This window comes from Ruditapes philippinarum, unplaced genomic scaffold (genome assembly GCF_026571515.1).
Source record: "Ruditapes philippinarum isolate M1 unplaced genomic scaffold, ASM2657151v2 ctg129_1_1_1_1, whole genome shotgun sequence".
NCBI lineage: Eukaryota > Metazoa > Mollusca > Bivalvia > Venerida > Veneridae > Ruditapes > Ruditapes philippinarum.
The window spans coordinates 12,844-34,245 of record NW_026854747.1 but is presented as its reverse complement, the minus strand read 5'-3'; the positions used below and the strand labels follow the sequence as shown (position 1 = coordinate 34,245).

The window sequence follows — 21,402 nt, the reverse complement described above, 5'->3', positions numbered from 1 at the left end:
ACAGTCTCTCAACTGCACTCTTCTCTAGTTTGTCGTAAACGGGCTGTGTGGTCAAATAACACATTTATATTGTAAAATATGGTTTTATTTATAAAAAATAACTATTCATAATAAACAACATGGAATAACATATAAATGAACATTGTAAAATATTAACATATTTAATATGTTGAATATCATATAACAAAATGACATCTGTATAACAGGTCAACAAAAATAAATATAAAAGGTTCAGTTACACTTGTCAGAACTTATTAAAACTAATGTAAATACAATTACAGCATTAATATATTGACCATAAAAATATAATTTCAAAATCTGGATAAAATGTGATCCGTCGGAAGCATTAATCACAAGAAAAATACATGATAATTGCAGACTTGGTTTGATTCTGTCCATGAGTGACATGAATGAAAAAGTGCAGCACACTGTCTTAAAATTGAAAATATTATTTGACATTTTGTGTAACATAAACTAACATCACATTGAATGTGCTAAATCACGGATAGTTAATAGTTACCATGGGTATAAATAGAAGAATAATGGTACAAATTTATTGAAAGTGGGTCTTTCCATACAGAAAAATCAAAATTTTATAACGAAATGTTTAAAGAATTTTTTGGTGGCACTTTGACAATGAAACTTATTCTTAGAAAATGTTTTATTTAAAATATGAATGTGAGTAGTAGTAAATGTATTAAAACGATTATTCCAAATAAAGAAAATTCGAGAATAAACGCATTTCTTCATTGATATGTTTAAAAGGATTATGAAAATATAATTTTGGCAATATAAAGAAGCCGAAACATTTTTCTTTTTTGAAAGGTATGATATGTTATATCGACTGTTTCGTATCAAAGACACTGAACAACACGCACGCACACACGCGCACACACACACACACACACACACACCACTTAAAACAGAAGTCTTGTTTAAATTGAGTCTGTTTAAGATAGATTTTAGAAAGTACAACATCTCATGCTCATACGCATATTTTTATCTGTAGCACGGAAATCCAGATGCTCTGTCATGTATTATTTTATACACCAATGTGTATCTGAGTGAGTTGGTTGTTGGCCGGATAGGTATGCCATATATATACCAATCGGTATGAAAGGACTCTTACCACTTAATATACTTATATATGTGTGTTTATTTTCATCCTATATTTTTGACACAAGGATTATAATCGTTTTCACTCTGATCAGCTAATTTATCACGATTGCACATGTGACATGTCTCTGCAACAATTTCTTTGAAGCTCCTAATTACGCATTATTACTTGGTTCTTCGTAATCATGAATAACCGGAGTGCATGTCTGGTTACAATGAAAATACTTGTTTTGTTTTGGTGTTGACTTGTGTCGATGGTGTTGCAACCGGTTTAGTTTCAACTGGCTTTGTTGCGATGTTAGGGGTATTAAGCTGTTGTGGAGGTGTATTTGTAAATGCTTGTGGAGCACCATGGCTTGTTCCATTGAGAGGTGTATTTGTATATGCTGCCGGAGCACCATGGCTTGTCCCAATGGGAGGACTATTTGTATATGCTGGTGGAACACCATGGCTTGTCCCATTGGGAGATGTATTTGTATATGCTGGTGGAACACCATAGCTTGTCCAATTGGGAGGACTATTTGTATATGCTGATGGAACACCATAGCTTGTCCCATTGTTTATTGCAGCCTGTCCATAAACTGCAGGGGCAGTCAATATCATTCCAGGCTGAGCTTGCACTGTAAATAAAACATACAGTATAAAGTAACAAAAAAACTCTTTTAGAAATAATAAAGTCAACAATTTAAATTCGAAATATTGAATCGATTTGATAAATATTAAAATATTTAAGTTACCGTTTGATCTGTTACGGTGACTTCTCCGTATGAGGCATACAACAGTAATCGTCACAACTATCGCAACAAGCACACTTGATACAATCGATGCATATTGCCAGGGTTTTAACGCACTGAAAAACACATAGTTTTGATATCACACACTTTAGTAAAAATGAAAGCACTTGATGTCAAAAAGTTGTTATCACTTCATATGTATATATCTTTAAAGGCACTACACTGGGTATTTTAATTGACATGGCAGACCTGGGAATACGTTTTCGAGATCAATATATCTATTTCGATGTATGTCTAGTCAAATAACATGTGTGCAGAATTTCAGATCATTTGCTTATTTCCAAAATAATCATTATAATTGTGAAAAATGATCCAAAATCTGGCTAAGAATAGCAAGTCCCTTGAAGAGAATCAACGTCTTTCTGATCGACCAATATAAGCTTAGAAATGATGATGGTTAGGTAACAAAAACACGGCTTTTTATTGTGTAATCTGTCTAATAGGAAAACATGGAAGTCACCACGTGTCATCTTTAGTGTCGTTGTTACTTAAAACCAACCAATTAATCAAATGACCAATATAGCAATATCATGTGGCTTATGCAAACAATCAAATCGGTTTTTAAATTGTTTTACTTAGGTTTGTACCAAATTATTCTGATCTGAAATGTTTCTCTCAATGCAGGAATAAATGCTTAGTTGAAGAGTAAATCATTTAAACCGTATCTTACTTTATACAATATAATGTATAATAACATACATTTTTAAAAGGATGTTTTACTCACATTGCCGATGGTTTTATTGTGTTAATATAGGATCGTCTTGTAGGGTAGAATGTTACTGGCTTATAAGTCGTTGGGTAGTCTGGTTTTGAAGTAGTCCATGGGTTAAAAGTAGTCCACGGTTTTAAAGTAGTCCTAAATGAAGTTGTTCGAAGTGAAGCCGTTGAAGGTTTCTGCGTTGAACTGCAAATGAAAATTAAATAAAGGCATTAATTGTGTTTTAATTTAAAATGTATGATTTTTGTTTTCGCTTTCAAATTGAATTCAATATAGTTTAGCAATCGAAGTGGTTAAGGGAAATAGCCTCCTATCATATTTTTATAACTATTGGCCCTACCCGTTTGTATGTCAAGTTTCTCAAATGAAATAATGATGTGAATGCGTGATGTTATTTTATGTTCAAACATTGAAGAATAGTTAAATTTGACTAAGATGATATCCATATTTTAGTTAGATACCATTTAAAGCATAATTTTAACATTACCTTTAACTTAAGAGACAAATTAAAAAAGCACACTAACAACAAATCATATAAACTTTACAAGCCCATGACATTGTTATAAAGTTAGCGTGTTGCCATCTTAATATATCTTGTTAAAATATTTGTAAGTGTATAATAATTGGCTGTTTTTATAAAAAGCAGAGAACGTCAAAAACCTGCAAAACCATCGTTTAAATGGCCATTCTTATATTACACATAAATAAAGAAAGAAATATAACGGGATTTATTTCATTGAAAATTATGATATAATACATGTAATTATAGACATTTATGATCATTGTAAAGTTATTGAACAATCAAACTAAGGAATTTCGAGTTAAAAAGAAAGCCACTTACAAGATGTCGGAAATACATTTAAAGCCACTACAGAATGTTCCAGAAGGACAGCAGCCGACAAATGAACAACATGTATGATTACTTGCACAATAACTGTTATAACAACAAACGCTTCCGGCGGGCATACAGCCATCACTGCAACATGCTTGGTCCTTCTTGCAGTAGTAAGAGGTAAATATTGATGTAAACAAAGCTGTGAAAAAATGAAATTGTTAAGTTACTTATTACTTTAAAGACTTACTCAAATGGCATTTCAAATCGTACAACTGAGTAATTTTTACATTTAAAATGATTAGTGTTTGGCAATTTTTATTATTAATAATTTATAAATTGTACTCACTGCATGTTATAAGCTCTGATTTATCGTAACATATTCCATCATCTTCACCACAAACTTGCGATGCTGAAATAAATCAATTATGGTTATATAAATATCTTATAACAACTCTGCTATGTGAATTAATACATATTAGTTGTAGACAAATATTGTAAGAACATTGGTAAAAAATCCAAATTTTCATGATTTTGTTTCAGAATAAGCGCAAATATAGGTGCCCATGAGTATCTCCGTGGCAATTTAATCTCGGACATTCATTCTACTGGTCATTAATCTCTCTTCGCTGATTAATAAATCAAAGAATAAATAAAATAAACGGAATTTAGTAGTCGGTCACTTGCCGAGAAATTGGCAGTTTTTGGGGTGGTTATCCATAGAAGCCGGAAAGATATTTGAGCCGTGTCACGACAAAACCAACATATTACGTTTGCGACCAGCATGGATCCAGACCAGCCTGCGCTGGATCCATGCTGGTCGCAAACCCATTATGTTGGTTTTGTCGTGACACGGCTCATATGTTTAACAAAATATTTATAAAAATCAGGTTTAAAAAAAGAGAAATAAAAACAAAGACTTCAGAAAACATTAGAATATACGACAAAATGTAATAATTGTTACTGTTTTCTGTAATATTTTATTCATGTGTACCTGTTTTTAAAACAATGAAGTAAAACAGTAGATGAATAATGTCTAAAACAATATGACATGAAAGACTAAATGACTGATTTATTGATGCTGTTTCCAACTTTAAAGTATAGAAAACATTAAGGTTAATGCATCAGACAATTTGTTGAGTCAAGTTTCAAAAGCAATGATTTAGTGCGGGCACGAAGTTCGATTCCAATATACATTGAACAATATACAACTGGAATATGATATTTAGCATCAAATAGAGAATTTTGCAAAATAACTTACATGTACATCTATCTCCACACTCATCAGCCCCAACTGTCGTCAGAAATACTACAATAAATACATAAAATTAAAATGAAATATGTGATTTTAGATATACAATGTACCATATCTTTGCATACATCTTTGGAATAATATCTCAAATGTTAATTAGTTTATTCCAGTGAAAAGCTACTATAAAAAGAAAGTAGGATAAAAATATTTATTATATAATCTATAAATAGCTTTGAAATGCCTTTACCTGATTGGCTAACAAGCAACTTTATGTAAAAAATAACAGGTCAATATCAGAGTATATTCACTGTTTTTTTCCTAAAAAAAGATTTTCTGGAAATTCCCTGAAAGACACGAGACTATGACGTGATGTCACGCCAAGTTTGTTGTTATATATTATTCTGATAAAAAAATGGATGACTCTTAAATAAGAGTCAAATTAATGTATTTTAGTAACCGTCTTTACATTTTAAAGAACACTATAAGAATAAGCTTGCTAATGCGCTCATTAAAAAGATATTTTATGGAAAAATAAGACAAGCTTCCGACTTAGGCAATGTCAGATTTAATAAGCCATATAAAAGATATTTATAAATTATATAATAAAATAGATATGAGCCGCGCCGTGACAAAACCAACATAATGGGTTTGCGACCAGCATGGACCCAGACCAGCCTGCGCATCCGCGCAGTCGGATCAGGATCCATGTTGTTCGCTATCAGTTTCACTACTTGTAATGGGGTTTGTAAGCGAACAGCATGGCTCCTAATTAGACTGCGCGGATGCGCAGGCTGGTCTGGATCCATGCTGGTCGCAAACGCACTATGTTGGTTTTGTCATGGCGCGGCTCATATGTACTTTTTAGCTGGTGAATATGATGTGATATGTACTGAAAAATTAATATTGACCTCGGCTATCGCCTCGGTCAATATTAATTTTTTCAGTACATATCACATCATATTCACCAGCTAAAAAGTCCATATTTGTATAATATGTACAAAACTAAAAAATATGGGTACAACAACCCTTCCCGATCTTTATGTTTTTATATGACTGTATTTTGTATTTACTTGTAGATAAATATACTTATGGGTAATTCTAGTTTAATGACTCGTTTAAAGATTAAATTATTCTATATAATATTTCGGGTTTAGTGCTAAATTACTACATTTAAACTTATGTTGTTTCTTAAACAATACTATAAATTCGGTTTTAAATAAAAACGTTAAAGATTTATTTTAGTCTACGGATATGTACACTTTTAAACCAAACAAAATTGAAATTCAAATATAGATAAATTAATCTACGCATCACTGTAAAACGTAAACAGGTTGCCATTACACGCATAAAGTCAGGTTTATGTATAACCCTGATAACATTGTCCTTGAAATTGTTCATTGAATCTTTCGCAATATTGACCTGAGACATTTGAATATTCAATGACCTTTTATCGGTACTTACCGGATTGCGAAATGAACCACACGGATTTTTAATATTACCAGCAAAACAATTTATATACTAGCCTTAGTAAAAAGTTGAAAGACTTTAAGTTTGAAATTAAAGGTTGTAGGTTTGAATCATTATAATGATTTTATATTCTATAATAATTCTTTATAATATTTTGCTGAACTTGACTATTATGTTTTTATGCGAATCACCCATTGTACGATTTTACATATTGGAATAAGCTGAGAAAGTATAATGATATTTATCAAAATTATCAAATTAAAAAATAAAATCCGGTATAAATTAAATGCATAATTTATCAACTCGTGGTATATTATTTTGATAAAGAAACAAATATGGTTATGAAATATACAAAGAAAATCATAATAATGAAAAAAAATTCGAACTTAAAACTACGTGGTTACAATTTACTATGCCACCGGGTTGTTTTTGTTAACTGAATAAAGAATTAAAGTATCATTAAACCTTATGCGTGAATTATAAATGGAAACTAACGAAAAATCTTCCCAAGAGTAATGTGTCTCAGGTCAATATTGCCAAACAATTCTATACTTATACTGATACTAAATAAACAACTTTTTTTTTTCAAAATTCCTATCAAAGAATATTTCTATAGATTGAAGTTTGTGTTGTAAACAAGTAATTGCAACTTTTATTATCAACGTGCCGTGCGTACGTGGGTAAACTTTAATTTCTACTACATTACGACACTCTTTTTTTTAAATCATCGAGTAAAGAGTCGTCAAATTAATGAATTATAAACAAGAACGTATAGATCATTCAAAATTTATACTATAATAATAATAATAATAATAATAATGATAATAATAATAATAATAATAATAATAATAATAATAATAATAATAATAATAATAATAATAATAATAATAATAATAATAATAATAATAGTAATAATAATAATAATAAATTCAATGTCATAATAAAAATAATAATATGATCAGAAAATAGAATTACAACATTACGTGAATGAGTATGTTTATGGTAAATTCATTAGAGTTTAAAGTACAAAATTTGAAAATAATGAACATAAAAATTGAATACGTGAGTTACGACTGAACTCGATGTTTTGGTATTAAAGACTTGTTTACAATATAATCGACAAGTATGCATTCAATGCGTCATGCACTCAAACACAGGTAAACATCTTGAAAAATTACAATGTGCAATTATACATGAAGTAGGGAAAATATTTCATAAACAAGTTGAATTTATCGACGTGTGAAGGACCTCACGCTGTATAGTAAATAATACGATATAGTTTACAGTTTTTAAGTATCTCTGCACTACGAATTTCTTATGTTTTAAACGAACAAAAACGTTTGAATTTTAGCAATTTCAAGAATTTTAATAAATAGAGGATATTGAATGAGTGTAGTTTAATACTAAATTTATTGAACGAGTTGAATAAAATCATATTATGCGAGCCTCTGACGAGCATAATATTGTTTTATTCGACGAGTTCAATACATTTAGTATTAAATCTACACGAATATAATATTCTATTTATCACATATATAAAATAAGAACAGTTAAGTACTAAAATGAGTAACTTTTCAATGACGCGCCGATAGTGTAACGCTAACATTAGCGCGCTTTAACGTTATGTTTCTATATAGCGCAAATGTCGTCACGTCAAAGTGTTATTACACTACTGTAGTGTAATATCGTTTTTATTAAATAGAGGATATAGAGGATATTTGTACAGTTCAGTGTAAGATCGGAATATATTTCACCGAGTGGGCACCAAAAGGTATATTTCACGAGTGGCGCAGCCACGAGTGAAATATGAACTTTTGGTGTTCACAAGGTGAAATATATTTCGATCTTACACTAAACTAAACAAATTTTCTTTTTATTACATGCAAAGAAACGTTTTAAAAAGACATTAAACCTTATACTGAATGAAAAGCGCGCCAAGTAATAATACAACGTGACGTCATTTACGACGTCACATCATTAAGTTGTTACCCAGTACTGTGCACGCTGGTATTTCACTGAAACAACGTAAGGGGCTTAAATTCAAAACGGTGAAATTATCAAAGTGGTAATTTCACTGTTTCAAACAGTGAAATTACCAATTTTATATCACTGATATATTTCTATAAACCACCGAAAAGCATGTAATAAATTTGTTTAGTTCAGTGTAAGATCGGAATATATTTCACCGAGTGAGCACCAAAAGGTATATTTCACGAGTGGCGCAGTCACGAGTGAAATATGAACTTTTGGTGTTCACAAGGTGAAATATATTTCGGTCTTACACTAAACTAAACAAATTTTCTTTTTATTATATGCATTGAAACGTTTTAAAAGACATTAAACCTAATACTGAATGAAAAACGCGCCAAATAATAGTACAACGTGACGTCATTTACGACGTCATGCCATTAAGTTGGTAACCAGTACTGTGCACGCTGGTATTTCACTGAAACAACGTAAGGGGCTTAAATTCAAAACAGTGAAATTATCAAAGTGGTAATTTCACTGTTTCAAACAGTGAAATTACCAGTTTTATATCACTGATATATTTCTATAAACCACCAAAAAGCATGTAATAAATGGCTTTATTACACTCCTGCGCCGCGGTTTATGTGATAATATATAATTTTGAGCCATTTATTCATGCGAGCGCACACAAAGACACATATTTTCTTGTGTAACTTAAGTACGAACGTTTTTATTATGTAAAAGTATTGGAAAAAATGTTTACAAGATTTGTTATAAAAATTGATAATAACTCATATTTTTTTTCAAAAATGAAAAAAGCAACATCCACCCCGCTCATCCCCCTCCAAACAACAACAACAACAGCAACAACATACTGCCGACAACTCCATCACACCCCCACCCTACCCCCAAAATAAAAAAAAAATTAAAGTGACATTATGCTCATTTTTTCATTGTCAAATTGACTTTAATTGACTATATATTTCTATAAACTGGTCGTTATAATGGTGATTGACCAACACATGATATTTGGGTAAAAAATAAATCTACCTAAATATATAAAAAAAGACTGCCCCACCTTTTCTATAAATGGAAAGTTACAGATACATTGCGACGGATAATTATACACATTTCACAGGGGCTAGTTAGTTGTTTATCGTTCATGTGAAGTTAATCAATTATGAGAAAATGTCAACTTATTTTGACTTTCACCTGTTCACTCAATATCTACCCATGGATGGGCATAATGTCACTGATAAAAAAGAGTTATCTTTTACCATTATAGTTATGTTAGCATTTATTACAAAATAATAAAACACAATATTTAAACAGAAAGGAAGTTTTGTAAAGGAAATTAGAAAAAAAGAGTTAAAACACAGCAAAAATAAATTCCTAGTCACATCGTTAATAAATTACACAATGAAATATGTTTTGTATTCTAGAATTATATAAAAAAATGATTAAAAATATCTTACATATTAGAACAACTGCCGTAATCATCGTGATTATTTTTCCTTTCATGTTTAGTCCCTTAACTCATATATTATTATAATAATTTCTTTTGATATTATCCTTTAAATATATATACGCTGATGGAAAACCATTTAGATATTTATATCATTGGCAATCCCTTTTCAGTTTAAGTCCTCTTTTGCAATCTTATTTGTTTATGTCGAAGGTAATTTAGCAATAGCTAACTTTTAAAGTTAATGTTGGGAACGTGACTTAAAGTGTAACCTACATAACGGACACAAATCATGTTTACAATTTCAAAAAATATAATGAGCCTTAACTTGTACTTTTATTAAATAATATGCACGTAACGCTGTTACGCTAGAATGAACAAAAAAAATGAGTAAAGTGATTAAGAGAGGTTAGAATGTAACATAGATTGGTGATTAGAGATCAGTTGGTGAAATATAAATGTTATAATGATAAAATCTTATACATAGTGTATTACACTAGACCGGTTTATCTTGCGTGAGTGGTTCAGTTTAACCCAATCTGAATGTTCAGTTGTTCAGTGACAACAATTGCAGTTGGATAAATCAAGATAGATCAATATAAATTACAATTATTTAACACTCTGATGCTATGTATTGGTCAGTTTAATAAAAAAAAACGTTTTCTGGAGTTTTCATATAGGCATATAGACACAATTAAAACTGTTCAATAAAATTTCTTAAAACTTGGCATGTTGTAAGAATATGATAACAGAAACAATTTAAGCGATAAGAAATTGGGGGTTACCGTCCTTGTTATTGAGTTATCTGCCCCTGAATTGAACGTTTTTAATTAAATCAAGGGCAGATAATTCACAATGAAGGTAAACAATACCTAATTTTGCTTATTTTATAGTTTACTTCTGTTTGAGACAATGTCTAAAATTTTAATATAGAATAAAGAGTGGATTGGCTTTTTTCCCCTTCTTTTCTAAACCTGTGACTTTTTTTCTTAAAAATGGCCATTTTGAAATAATTTCAAGACCCTTTATTCAAATTGAAAAAATAACAGAAATAAGATATGGAATAACCTGTAATTAATTATGTGTTGTGATTAACCATAAAAAGAGTAACATAATCCAGAAGTAACAACAAGATTTTATAGACATACGTATAAGTTATCTGCCCTTGAAATGACCTCAAATAAGTAAATTATTCTGATTCAAGGGCAGATAATTCAGAAGTGAGAATGGTGACCCCCCTCAATTATTTTCTCGCTTAAATTGTTTCTATTATCAATTTCTATCAACAGAAATTCGATAGAACAGCTTTATTTTTTTCCTATATGTCCATATGTGAAAACTCCCAAAAAAGTCCTTAATGAATTAAGCGCTTGGTATTTCAAACCGATGTCATTTCAAATTACTTTTGCAAGTACTGTTGATTTATTTGTACAATATCTATCAATGTAGGGTAAAAACTGATCAACCTTGTGACGCTAATGCATCCCGACAACATGAATCCACAAAGCACCCAGCATATAAAAATAAAAGATAAGGATAGTTTATTGTTGTTGTCGTGTTGTCCTATGTGTTAAAGCTGTCCTTTCTTGTTTTTGTTCTTTTGTTATAATATGAACAACCTCAACTTATTTATATTGGTAGATTAACATTTTACCTCAATCTCATTAAAATCAGATCCGTTACTCTTTGCTACGAACTTAGGGTAGTGAAGCGACAGTTAGGATATGATTTTAATGAGATTGCATTTTACATTGACTTCCGACAAAATAAGTATTTTTATTACAGCATAACATAAGTATTATGTTCGCACATAATTAATCTCATTGATATTCCATTGGTTTTTGTTATTATAAATGGTATACTCAGATACGTGAAACATATTATGTGGTATTTTAATGTATTATAATATTGTATTGCGGTTAACCTGTTTCAATGGTACGATCATATCTAATACGTATAACAATATTTATCCGATTTTTTTTTCACGTAGTCATTCACATAAAAGGTATATTTCAAAACTGACAATGACAATTTATTTATTGATATTGGCTACCGGCCTATTACAACAATATATACATTATGATATAATTTCTTGACCGGTGCCAGTACAGATACTAATCGTTATAAATGATACCATGTTCTTTGAAAAATTACATTATTTTAACTTGGTATGGAATATATTTACCGATGGCAAAAATCCTTGAATTGATATCATGATAATTATAAAACAGCATCTTTGGAATGGAATTATAATTATCTAGCTTGTAGCTTTACTAAGCAAATGATACCTTTTCAACTTAAATAAAAGTATGTTTACTAGAATGCTGGCAGACAATTACTCGCGAGATAAAAGTCAATTTACAACATTGCTATATGATATTTATCCATAAATAAGAAACTTTATACTTCAGAACCATTAACCTCGAAATATAGCAAATCATCTGGAATATAACATGTACAATAGTTAATAGTAAAACACACAAAATGTGGTTGAATAGTTTACCAAGGTGCGTGTCGATCTTAACGAAACACAAAATATATTAAGATCTTCATTTATAAATACTTTAGCCTTAACATCAAAGGCAATAGTGTTTTGATCCGTTCGTACAACTTTACCCGTAATGAAAATTAAATCAATTTATCACATCAGTGTAGACACTTATTTAACAATCAAGTTTCAAAATTGAAAAAAAATCGATAATAACAGAAATTTATTTTATTGTAGCCTGAAAATATGTCTTCCCTTCTTAAAGGCCCATTTGGTCTCAAAAAGCATTTTATATCAAAGACTGTTTATTTTTGGTGTCTTGTAATATGTTCTCAAAAGTTTGTCATTGGTCAAATAGCTGAGTCATTTATTCTTTGTTTTGCATTTTAGAGATAAGCACAGTATTTGCATGGAATTCAACACACACATTTTGCCGCATTAATCAGATTAGCGTGTTTTTTTTATTTTAAGTGATAAACATCTCAAACGCTCTATCCCTATTAAATACATATTTGCCCTTTCTACAGATAGAAAACAAAAATCATATCTGAGGCTTTATGTGCAATTAACATATTTTATATTGAATATTTCACTGTCAATATTTAATGAATGTATTCATGTCAATATTAATATCTCTACATTTATAAAAAAATGCCCTAATTAAGAAACACGTGAGAAAAGACACGTTTTTTATTTTATAAAATTTGTGGAAATTGTTGGAAAGGTTTTAGATTAACTTAATTTGAGCCGAAGCAAATTAACATAACAGTATAAATAAAGTTCCTTTTACAGTCTGTCTCATATCAAATGAGTTTTTGTCAACAGGGTGAGTATCGAAAAAAGTAATCTAAAGGTTTATTGTTCGCTACTGAAGTGAGTCGTTATTTTTAAGTGACAATTGATCTCAGACAATAAGTCTAGTGGTCATTTGTATCTCATTGCGTATTCAGAAACAACGCGGGATTAGAAGTCAGTCTCTTGCAAAGAATTTGTATTTACGAGTAAGTTCTCCAGGAAAGTCAGTAAGGTGGATCGATCGCCGAGATATGACATACACATGTATTAAAATTTGAGTAAAAAAAACGACAACAAAACAACAACAATAAAGAAACAGTTTATTATTTAAGACACGAGCGGATACCTCAGTGAGCTAGAATAAATATTAAATTAAATACTGATATGAATAAACTCACAAGAACCTTGCGATCCAAGATTGACTCAGAGTCAGCAGCCATACGCACTAGGCAATAGAAAAACTTGACAAAAGGTATAATGTAAGCCGAATATGATATATTTAAAATATAAATGCAGCCTAGATCTACACACTTATATCTGCTCATTTATTTGCAGGTTAACACTATGATGAAAGCGAATGGAAGTTTGTAAAAGGTTGTAAAACCAACCAAATATAGGCGTTAAGTTACATAAGAATTGCGATTGATAACAACACTGTCCATTTGGTTAACAAATTGTATCACAGTTCACAAATCAACGAACGACTCTATCTAAATCTGAGTATTGTGTTCGTCTACAACGAAAATAATTGCATCTTCTTGTCTTTGCTTTTTCGGTATTTTGTGCCATGGTTTGGTAAAAAACCGGTTTTTGCAATTAAGCCACTTAGGTTTTTGTGGTAGTCTTTTTTCTGTACTGGAAACACGTAATTGCCCCTTTTTTCCACTGACTTTTATACATTTTGGGCAGGGGCGTTCACTACCATTGCATTTCTACCAGTCGGAGATTGCACTGTAAATAATAAAAACCATATAAAGAAGTAAAAAATATTTGTAAGAAAACAAAAAGAAAACTCTAGATTTGCAATATTCTATTCGACGTGGTGAACTTTGAATTATTCGACTTACCGTTTGATTTGTTATGTTGACTTCTTCGGATAAGGCATGCAATAACAACACCGACGACAAGCACAAAAACCACACTGCCCACAATTGATGCAATTTGTATCGTGCTGGTACTTAAATGGAAAAAAAGGAAAACACATAATTGCTGACCTGTCAACTTTTAATTAGCAATATAAACACTTTGTAGCATAAAAATACATTTATTGCTTTAGTTCTATTCAGGTCGCTTTGTAAAGAAAACATAAGAGATCCTAATTTCGTTTTTGTAAATGAAGATCATAAATTTTCTGTTGTGAAATTAATATAGTAATCTAAATCACAATAACTTATGTAATTTAACTGACCACCTCTATTGTACATGCTGCCAGGCCCAGCATTTGTTTTTATGCCAACTTAAAATAAACTCCAGCTTTTTCACCAACATTTAAGGACGGAATTCAGCGATTTTCCTCGGCTAGTAAAGAATGAAAAGCCGTTGCCACACGATCTTTATAGCGATTACCAACAAACCAACTTATATCACATACACAATAAAGGCAAGTGATTAATGCAGACAATCTACTCGTTGATTAAGTAGTGTATGTAAATAATGCCTTTGAACCAATGACTCTAAATCTGAAATGATTCTCTTAATCACGATATGTTTTGCAATTTAAGAGATATCTAGCTTTTTAATAAAACCTCACTTCGCGCAGTATAATTAGACAAAGCAATATATGTATATATCAATTCTGTAATACTGTACATGTTTGGAAACAAAAGAATAAATGTCGTAATCCGCAGAATTTAAAATGAAGAATATTGCTTTATAATACGTTTACAACACAAAGCTTTACACATGGTGTAATGAGTATATGTATAGTAAAAAAAGTTTGATTTTACAAACCTAGCTGATGATGTTGTTTTGGTGTCACTATTTGGTCGTCTTGTAGGATAACGTGTTATTGGCTTTGAAGTCGTCCAGAATTGTGTTGGTTTTAATGTAGTCCTTGGTTTTGAGGTAGTTCTCGGTCTTGAAGTAGTTCTTATTGGTGGTGTTGGCTGAGGTGTAGCCGTTGAAGGTTTCTGTGTTGAACTGAAGATATATAATGTTAATTTTTGTGTAATTTTATTATTATTTATTATAACTATAGGTATCAAAATACTGTCTTTAAAACGAGATAATGTGCAATTATACCAAGCAAATCGCCTACGCAAGTAACTTTAATGTTCATTTTCACACAACATAAAATAATCTTTATTTGGCTAATAATAGCATTGCATTTCAATACACGTCAAATGTTTGTTACAAAGAGTAAGTATTGTATAACAAACAAAATCTTTACTTTGAGCAATTCCTACAAAACAGAAAACATAATCAAAGCTCTAGCAGATGCATGTTTTGCGATCATATTCTAAGTATTATTTTATAAGTGCAGGAAATCGCTGTATAGCAAGCCTTTGATGAAACAGGTTTTAATGTAAGTAAATGTAAAATTACTTCGGATGTAACAAAATTATCACGTGAAAGACGAACGTAAAAAATTACTACGTAAAAGAACAATGGCAGACATGCTAAAAATCTGTCAATTCAACGTTTTAAACAAGTACGAAACTGGCTTCGTTGTATGAACAACTTGTATGATTACTTTCAAAATAACAATTTAAGTAAGAAATTCTGAGTTGTCAATCATGTAAAAGAAAGCCACTTACAAGATGTCGGAAATACATTTAAATCCACTACAGAATGTTCCAGATGGACAGCAGCCGACAAATGAACAACATGTATGATTACTTGTACAATAACTGTTATAACAACAAACGCTTCCGGCGGGCATACAGCCATCACTACAACATGCTTGGTCCTTCTTGCAGTAGTAATAGGTAAATATTGATGTAAACGATCCTGTGCGAAAATTTACAGAATGAAAATGTTTTAAAAATTATAACTAAAAAACATTCTGAAATGACTTTTGAAACCATACACAACATAATTATAACAAATTATTTCATATTTAGCGCTATGTTCTATCTAACACGTTTTTAATTCTATTCTTAAGAAATGATTTAACAAAAAATGTGTTTGCCCCATCTGAAGAAATAGAGAAAAATATAGAATCTGTAACGAACGCACACATGACAAAACTGAAAATGTTGCAGGATAAGTTTGAATGAGCCTGTTCATGATGCAAGTTACCTCCAATTACAGGTGTTCGACAATTATATATATATATATATATATATATATATATATATATATATATATATATATATATATATATATATCAAAATGACAAGTTTTACTTACTGCATGTAATAAGATCTGATTTATTCGTAACATATCCCATCATCTTCACCACATACTTGAGATGCTGAAATAAATAAAAAAATATCCTACAACAAATGTCAGATGTTTGATACACAAACCGTCCCTGTCAAAGTCATATACATGTAGATGTTGTAGACAAATTACGTAAGATAAATTATCTTGAAAGCTTTAATTTGATAATCCAAACTAATATGACTTTGTTTCACTATCTATTATAATAGGTTCTTAAAATCAAGCAAAAAGACGTGTAAGATAAATTGACTGAATTATTCAATCTGTTTTCAACTGTACAATACAAATGTGGACTGTTACATCATGCGCTCTTGTTTTAGAAATAGTTGGCACGAATTAGTAAGTAAAGATACTTACATGTACATCTATCTCCACACTCATCAGCCGCAACTGTCGTCAGAAATACTACAATAAATACATAAAATTAAAATGAAATATTTAATTTTAACTATACAAAATCTTTGTTGGCACTTTATGATAAAAACTATGACATAATTTAAGGAGACACAAGGAAACTTGTCATGTTTCCATTCTAAAGTCATTGTTTCAATAATAAAGGGTTAATACACATTTTCTGGTGTGTTTTTTTTCTCCTCCTGCGTGATCTGTTTTTATGCAAGATAATGAATCGTATAAAATTGTTCTAGTAAATGGTGTTAACATGTAAAATGGAATAAAAAAAAGTGTTGTTTTTTGTGGACTTTTTGTTCAATGTATGCTAGCTTACGGAACGTCGGTGGTTCTACTCGGGTGACCGCTTGTGAGACACCTGGGGTCTTCCTCCACCAGCAATCTCCCGTATAACATCTACATTACATGCTTATCATTTTATCTCGTAGAAGAATTTCATTTACTACTTTTGTAGTTGCTTGGACATTGCTTCATGAATTCAAATCTTCTATAATATTGCCACAAGCACCAAATGAACTAGTCTATACTATTTACATATCTTTTACATCAAGATAAATTCCATGTTAATCAATCTTTCTGAACTTGGCGTCTCATTTTTGATGTGCGCAAGACAAAGAAGAAAATGTACATATGAAAATACTTTCATTTACGCATAACTGAAATGTTGTTGCTGAAACGAAAAAGGTCATTGCACATAAAAAGTCACGTTTGAGTTAAACTTGATACCTTCACACTACCCTGCTTAACATTATCCGATAAATGGAGCATGGGATAGCTTGGATCGTAGCATTCAATCAATTTGAACTGACACCTCATAAACAACCTGTTTTCAAAACTCCGATTAAGTTTCAGTTTATACATACGTATTTAAGCTTAGTTTTGAAACAAGTTGTTGTAATTTATATTGATCATAACCTACATCGCTTCATTCATAAATTATATCAGAAAACATGATTTGATTCTAGTGTGGCTTGACCAAACAATCCCTGTACATGGACGTTCAATACTACCATAAATCCATATAATTATTTTACTTTAGATATTTATAGTTCATTAAACAAACTATTTCAAGGTCAACAATAACAACACGAACATGGTTCACTGTCATAAGACACTGATTGTCAAGAACAAGTTTCAATCACACAACAATAATGAAATTATTATTAATGTAATTTCATCAGTAGCTCTAAGCCACATTAACATTTAAATCACATGCCGGCTTTTCTACTTTAAGGGTCAAAGAACAATTTAAACGCATCTTAGGATATTACGTAAGGTATTAGCAGGCACATTGCCATATCCATCGACCTTCTGTTAACTAGCTAATTCGTGAATAAAGTAAAAAGTCAAAAATCTGAAGTTTTTTTGGGAAAGTTCTCGTAGTTTGATTAACTATTAGGAATACAAAACAGAAAGATATTATATGCTTATTTAATTACTCCAGAAGTATATGCTGTTTGAAGAGAAATAATAGTTTTAATAAGTCGCCCCGTACATTCAATCAGTGATGTTATATTTCCGATCCTTAAAGATCGTTCAGCACGACATAATTGTTGTGCTTGTGGTAATTTAATTCTTTCTATTTGGCTATTTTCTTATTGGGTGGTTCCAGTATTTCTCACTTGAGTACCGTTTAATCACCCTTAGGATATGTGACCTGCTTTTTCAAATTTGTCTTTTGACGTCTTGTCTGTGATATGCAGGCTTCATAACCTCTGATCCCTTTTTAAAATTCCTTTTTATTTAGTTCCGCCCATTGTTTTCTCGTTTAGGGCACACGCATTTTTTTACTTGGGGACCATATGCCGCTTTTCATGATATGGCACTTACGTGTCACATTGAAAGTGCCATCATAACCGCCATATGAACACATCTGCGGATGTTTCAAAATTCAAAATTGTACCAGTTCATGTTAAATGCTGAATTCTGCTTAAGCCGGTGCCAGGGGGCATGGACGGTAGTTTGCATTTGACAGTACCGTCCATGAACAGACTCAATCAAACCGAGCCTGCAACATTTTCAAATTTGCTGTGTTAGATTCTTATTTTCTCTATTGTGTTATTATTGTGTAACGTGTTAACGTCTTCATTATCATCTCTTTGATCAGGAACATAACTCAAATATACGTATATATACATAGATATAAGTAAATATACGTAAAGAAACAACATGTCGAATTTTTCAGAGGAAGCGGTAGATTTTTCATCAAAGCACTAAATGTTAACTTGAGGACGTTAATTGTAAGTCAATGAATTAGCATCATATATATGTTAATCATTTGTTAAACATCATATTTATGTAAGTCAATCATTTAGCTTTAATTTCATTTTAGGGAACAATTTAACATTATTTTAATGTAAGTCAATCATTTAACATCATATTAATATGTTCGTCAGTCATGCGCAATAGCGTATATATTTTAGTCAATGATTCAGTAGCATGTATATGTTCGTAAATCATTCAATAGCATATTGATGTTGGTCAGTCAAGTAGCATCGTACATATGCTAATCAAGTATTTAACATCACATTCATGCAATCAATATCTAAACGTTTCATTCATATTATTCACTCATTAAGCATTATATCTTTATCAAAATTTTTAATTACATATTATGCAAAAATATTTGATGTTAGCATTTAACAAAATAACAAATGATTATGTATGATATTTTTGTACGAAAATTGAAAAAGAATATCAACACAAAAATAAAACATGAATTACTCCATTCTTAGTCATAACATCAAAAAAAGATATTTTCGCATTTTATTTTCTTTCTGGTATTGTGTAAAAAATAAAAATAAAAGATAATTTAAAATAACTTACATATTAGAAAAAGTGTAGTAACAATCATGATTTTTTTTCCTTTTATTTTTTTATGTACTGATATATAGATAATCCTTTAAATATGTATGCAATGGAAAACCATCTAATTTTTATAACATGTGTATCGAGCATAAAGGTCGTCTACCCTGTTAAACGCTTCTTTTACTATGTTACAATGCGAAGGTTATAGTAGCAATAGGTAACTTTAGATAGTTGTAGGGACGTGACTTAAAAAAGTGTAACCTAAATAACGGACACAAAACATGTTTACAATTTTAAAAGAGCAGAATATTTTAGCTCTTATTTGAAAACTGTTTATAATATGGAATAGATACGAAATGTTTTTCATTATTAGCATGAAAAGGGTAGAAGTAAATACTGGGAGGTTAAAGTTTAACATAGATGAACAAACGATCGGTATTTAGAGCTCATTCAGTGAAATACAAATGTAAAAATTGGGACAAAATCTCATACAGTTTTTATAATTATATTCTATATGATATATTAGACAAGTGTATCTCGCTCGTGTGGCACAGTTTTCAAATGATTCATATTTAGTAAATATTGTTCGATGACAAAATTTAAACCTGCAATTATAATGATCTTGAAAGGACACAATTTTCAAACTCATTCAAAGTATTTGTCCATACAATGCTATGAAAATAACGCTTGGTATCTGAAACAGAACCCGTTTCAAATTGTTATAATCGCTATAATTGTTGATTAACTTGCAAAATATTTTTCAATGAGAAAATCAGAACCTATCAGTCTGAAGCTAAACATCAAACATGAATACAAAAATACAAAATCGAAGAACAGATGCCCGACAACTTAAAGCTAAAACAACAACAAAAGACAAGTCAAGTCAAACATCTTATTGGCAAAAGCATGTGTTTAGTAGCTTCAACTCTTGGATGCATCGCTGAAAATACAAATTTTATTATGTTAACAGTAAATATCTGCTTGAATATTCTATTAATAATTATACTAAATTATTTAATAAAGGCATGAGCAGTAATATCTAGGTATGTAATCATGCTATTATATGATGGACATACTAATGAAAAATTATATTCAGCTTCAATTTGTGAATAAACCCTTGTTTCTTTCAATTCCTATGTCTACCCTCTCCTGTAGCCAATTTGTGCGAATAGCATCTAAATCTTGATAACATTTGACGATATTTTATGTTATTAATCTCTGTTGCATGAATTCAATATGAAGTAAACAAACTATAGATTTTAAGTTAAGAGGAAGTACTAAGTTTAGCACATTGATGCAGTTGCTGATCATATATTCTTTGTAAAATATTTACAAGCAGAATTACTGGTGTTGCTCTATTGGTTGGGTTTTACATCGCATCAAACCAGTAGAAGTCATTTGGCGACTTTCCAGCTTTACTGCTGGAGAAAGACTTCCTGCATTGTTTCAGGCACGAGCAGACACCTAAGTCCACACATTAACATTCAGTCAGCTAGCTGGTTTGCTTCCTCACATGACATAATCTAAAGTCCCCGGAGGGGATGGGGGGACCACCTCGGCCAGGACGCCCCTATACACAGTTGTCCCATTATCATTATACACAGTGACAACATGTTTTAAACATTTTTACTAGCTATTTAATAAATTAACATTTGTATCTTATAAAAACATAAATTTTTAGAAAGTTTCGGGATTTCATAATTCTATACCAAATTCAGATTTTTTTTTGCAGACCGAAAGAAGGAAATCGTCTAAATTCACTAAGAACTGCTGATGTTTTAGTCTGCCGGCGTACACAAGGAACTTGCTTTAAAATTAAATAAACTTTTCGATGCCTGGCGCCTTATGAAAAACTATTTCTGTGATCCGATAAAACCATACTATCTACAATTCAAATCTTTTTT

General features: G+C 30.7%; 1 protein-coding gene across 3 annotated transcripts; it reads right to left on the bottom strand.

Annotated features, from left to right (window-relative positions):
* Positions 1–1,136: 1,136 nt before the first annotated feature.
* On the bottom strand, positions 1,137–19,689 carry LOC132740920 (mucin-2-like). 3 transcript variants are annotated; one of them, XM_060728983.1, is made up of 7 exons: positions 19,517–19,689; positions 4,722–4,769; positions 3,810–3,872; positions 3,470–3,662; positions 2,635–2,814; positions 1,854–1,966; positions 1,137–1,736 (listed from the first exon to the last, which is right to left on the bottom strand). In XM_060728983.1, the coding sequence occupies exons 1-7, from the start codon at positions 19,542–19,544 to the stop codon at positions 1,327–1,329; spliced, it is 1,035 nt and encodes a 344-aa protein (XP_060584966.1). In that variant the 5' UTR covers positions 19,545–19,689; the 3' UTR covers positions 1,137–1,326. The 3 variants fall into 3 exon arrangements, with proteins under 3 accessions (XP_060584966.1, XP_060584967.1, XP_060584965.1); XM_060728984.1 differs by lacking the exons at positions 3,470–3,662; positions 3,810–3,872; positions 4,722–4,769 and adding exons at positions 15,652–15,844; positions 16,247–16,310; positions 16,637–16,684 and having other exon boundaries at positions 19,517–19,670; XM_060728982.1 differs by lacking the exon at positions 19,517–19,689 and adding an exon at positions 9,623–9,826.
* Positions 19,690–21,402: the final 1,713 nt, after the last annotated feature.

Bases quoted from the DNA above. Each gene is read 5' to 3' on its own strand.
- LOC132740920 (XM_060728982.1), bottom strand. From the start codon at position 9,668: ATGAAAGGAAAAATAATCACGATGATTACGGCAGTTGTTCTAATAT. The intron at 3,873-4,721 runs GTAAGTTATTTT...GATTTATTTCAG, and splicing joins GTGTGGAGATAGATGTACAT to CATCGCAAGTTTGTGGTGAA. The intron at 1,737-1,853 runs GTAACTTAAATA...TTTTATTTACAG, and splicing joins TCACCGTAACAGATCAAACG to TGCAAGCTCAGCCTGGAATG.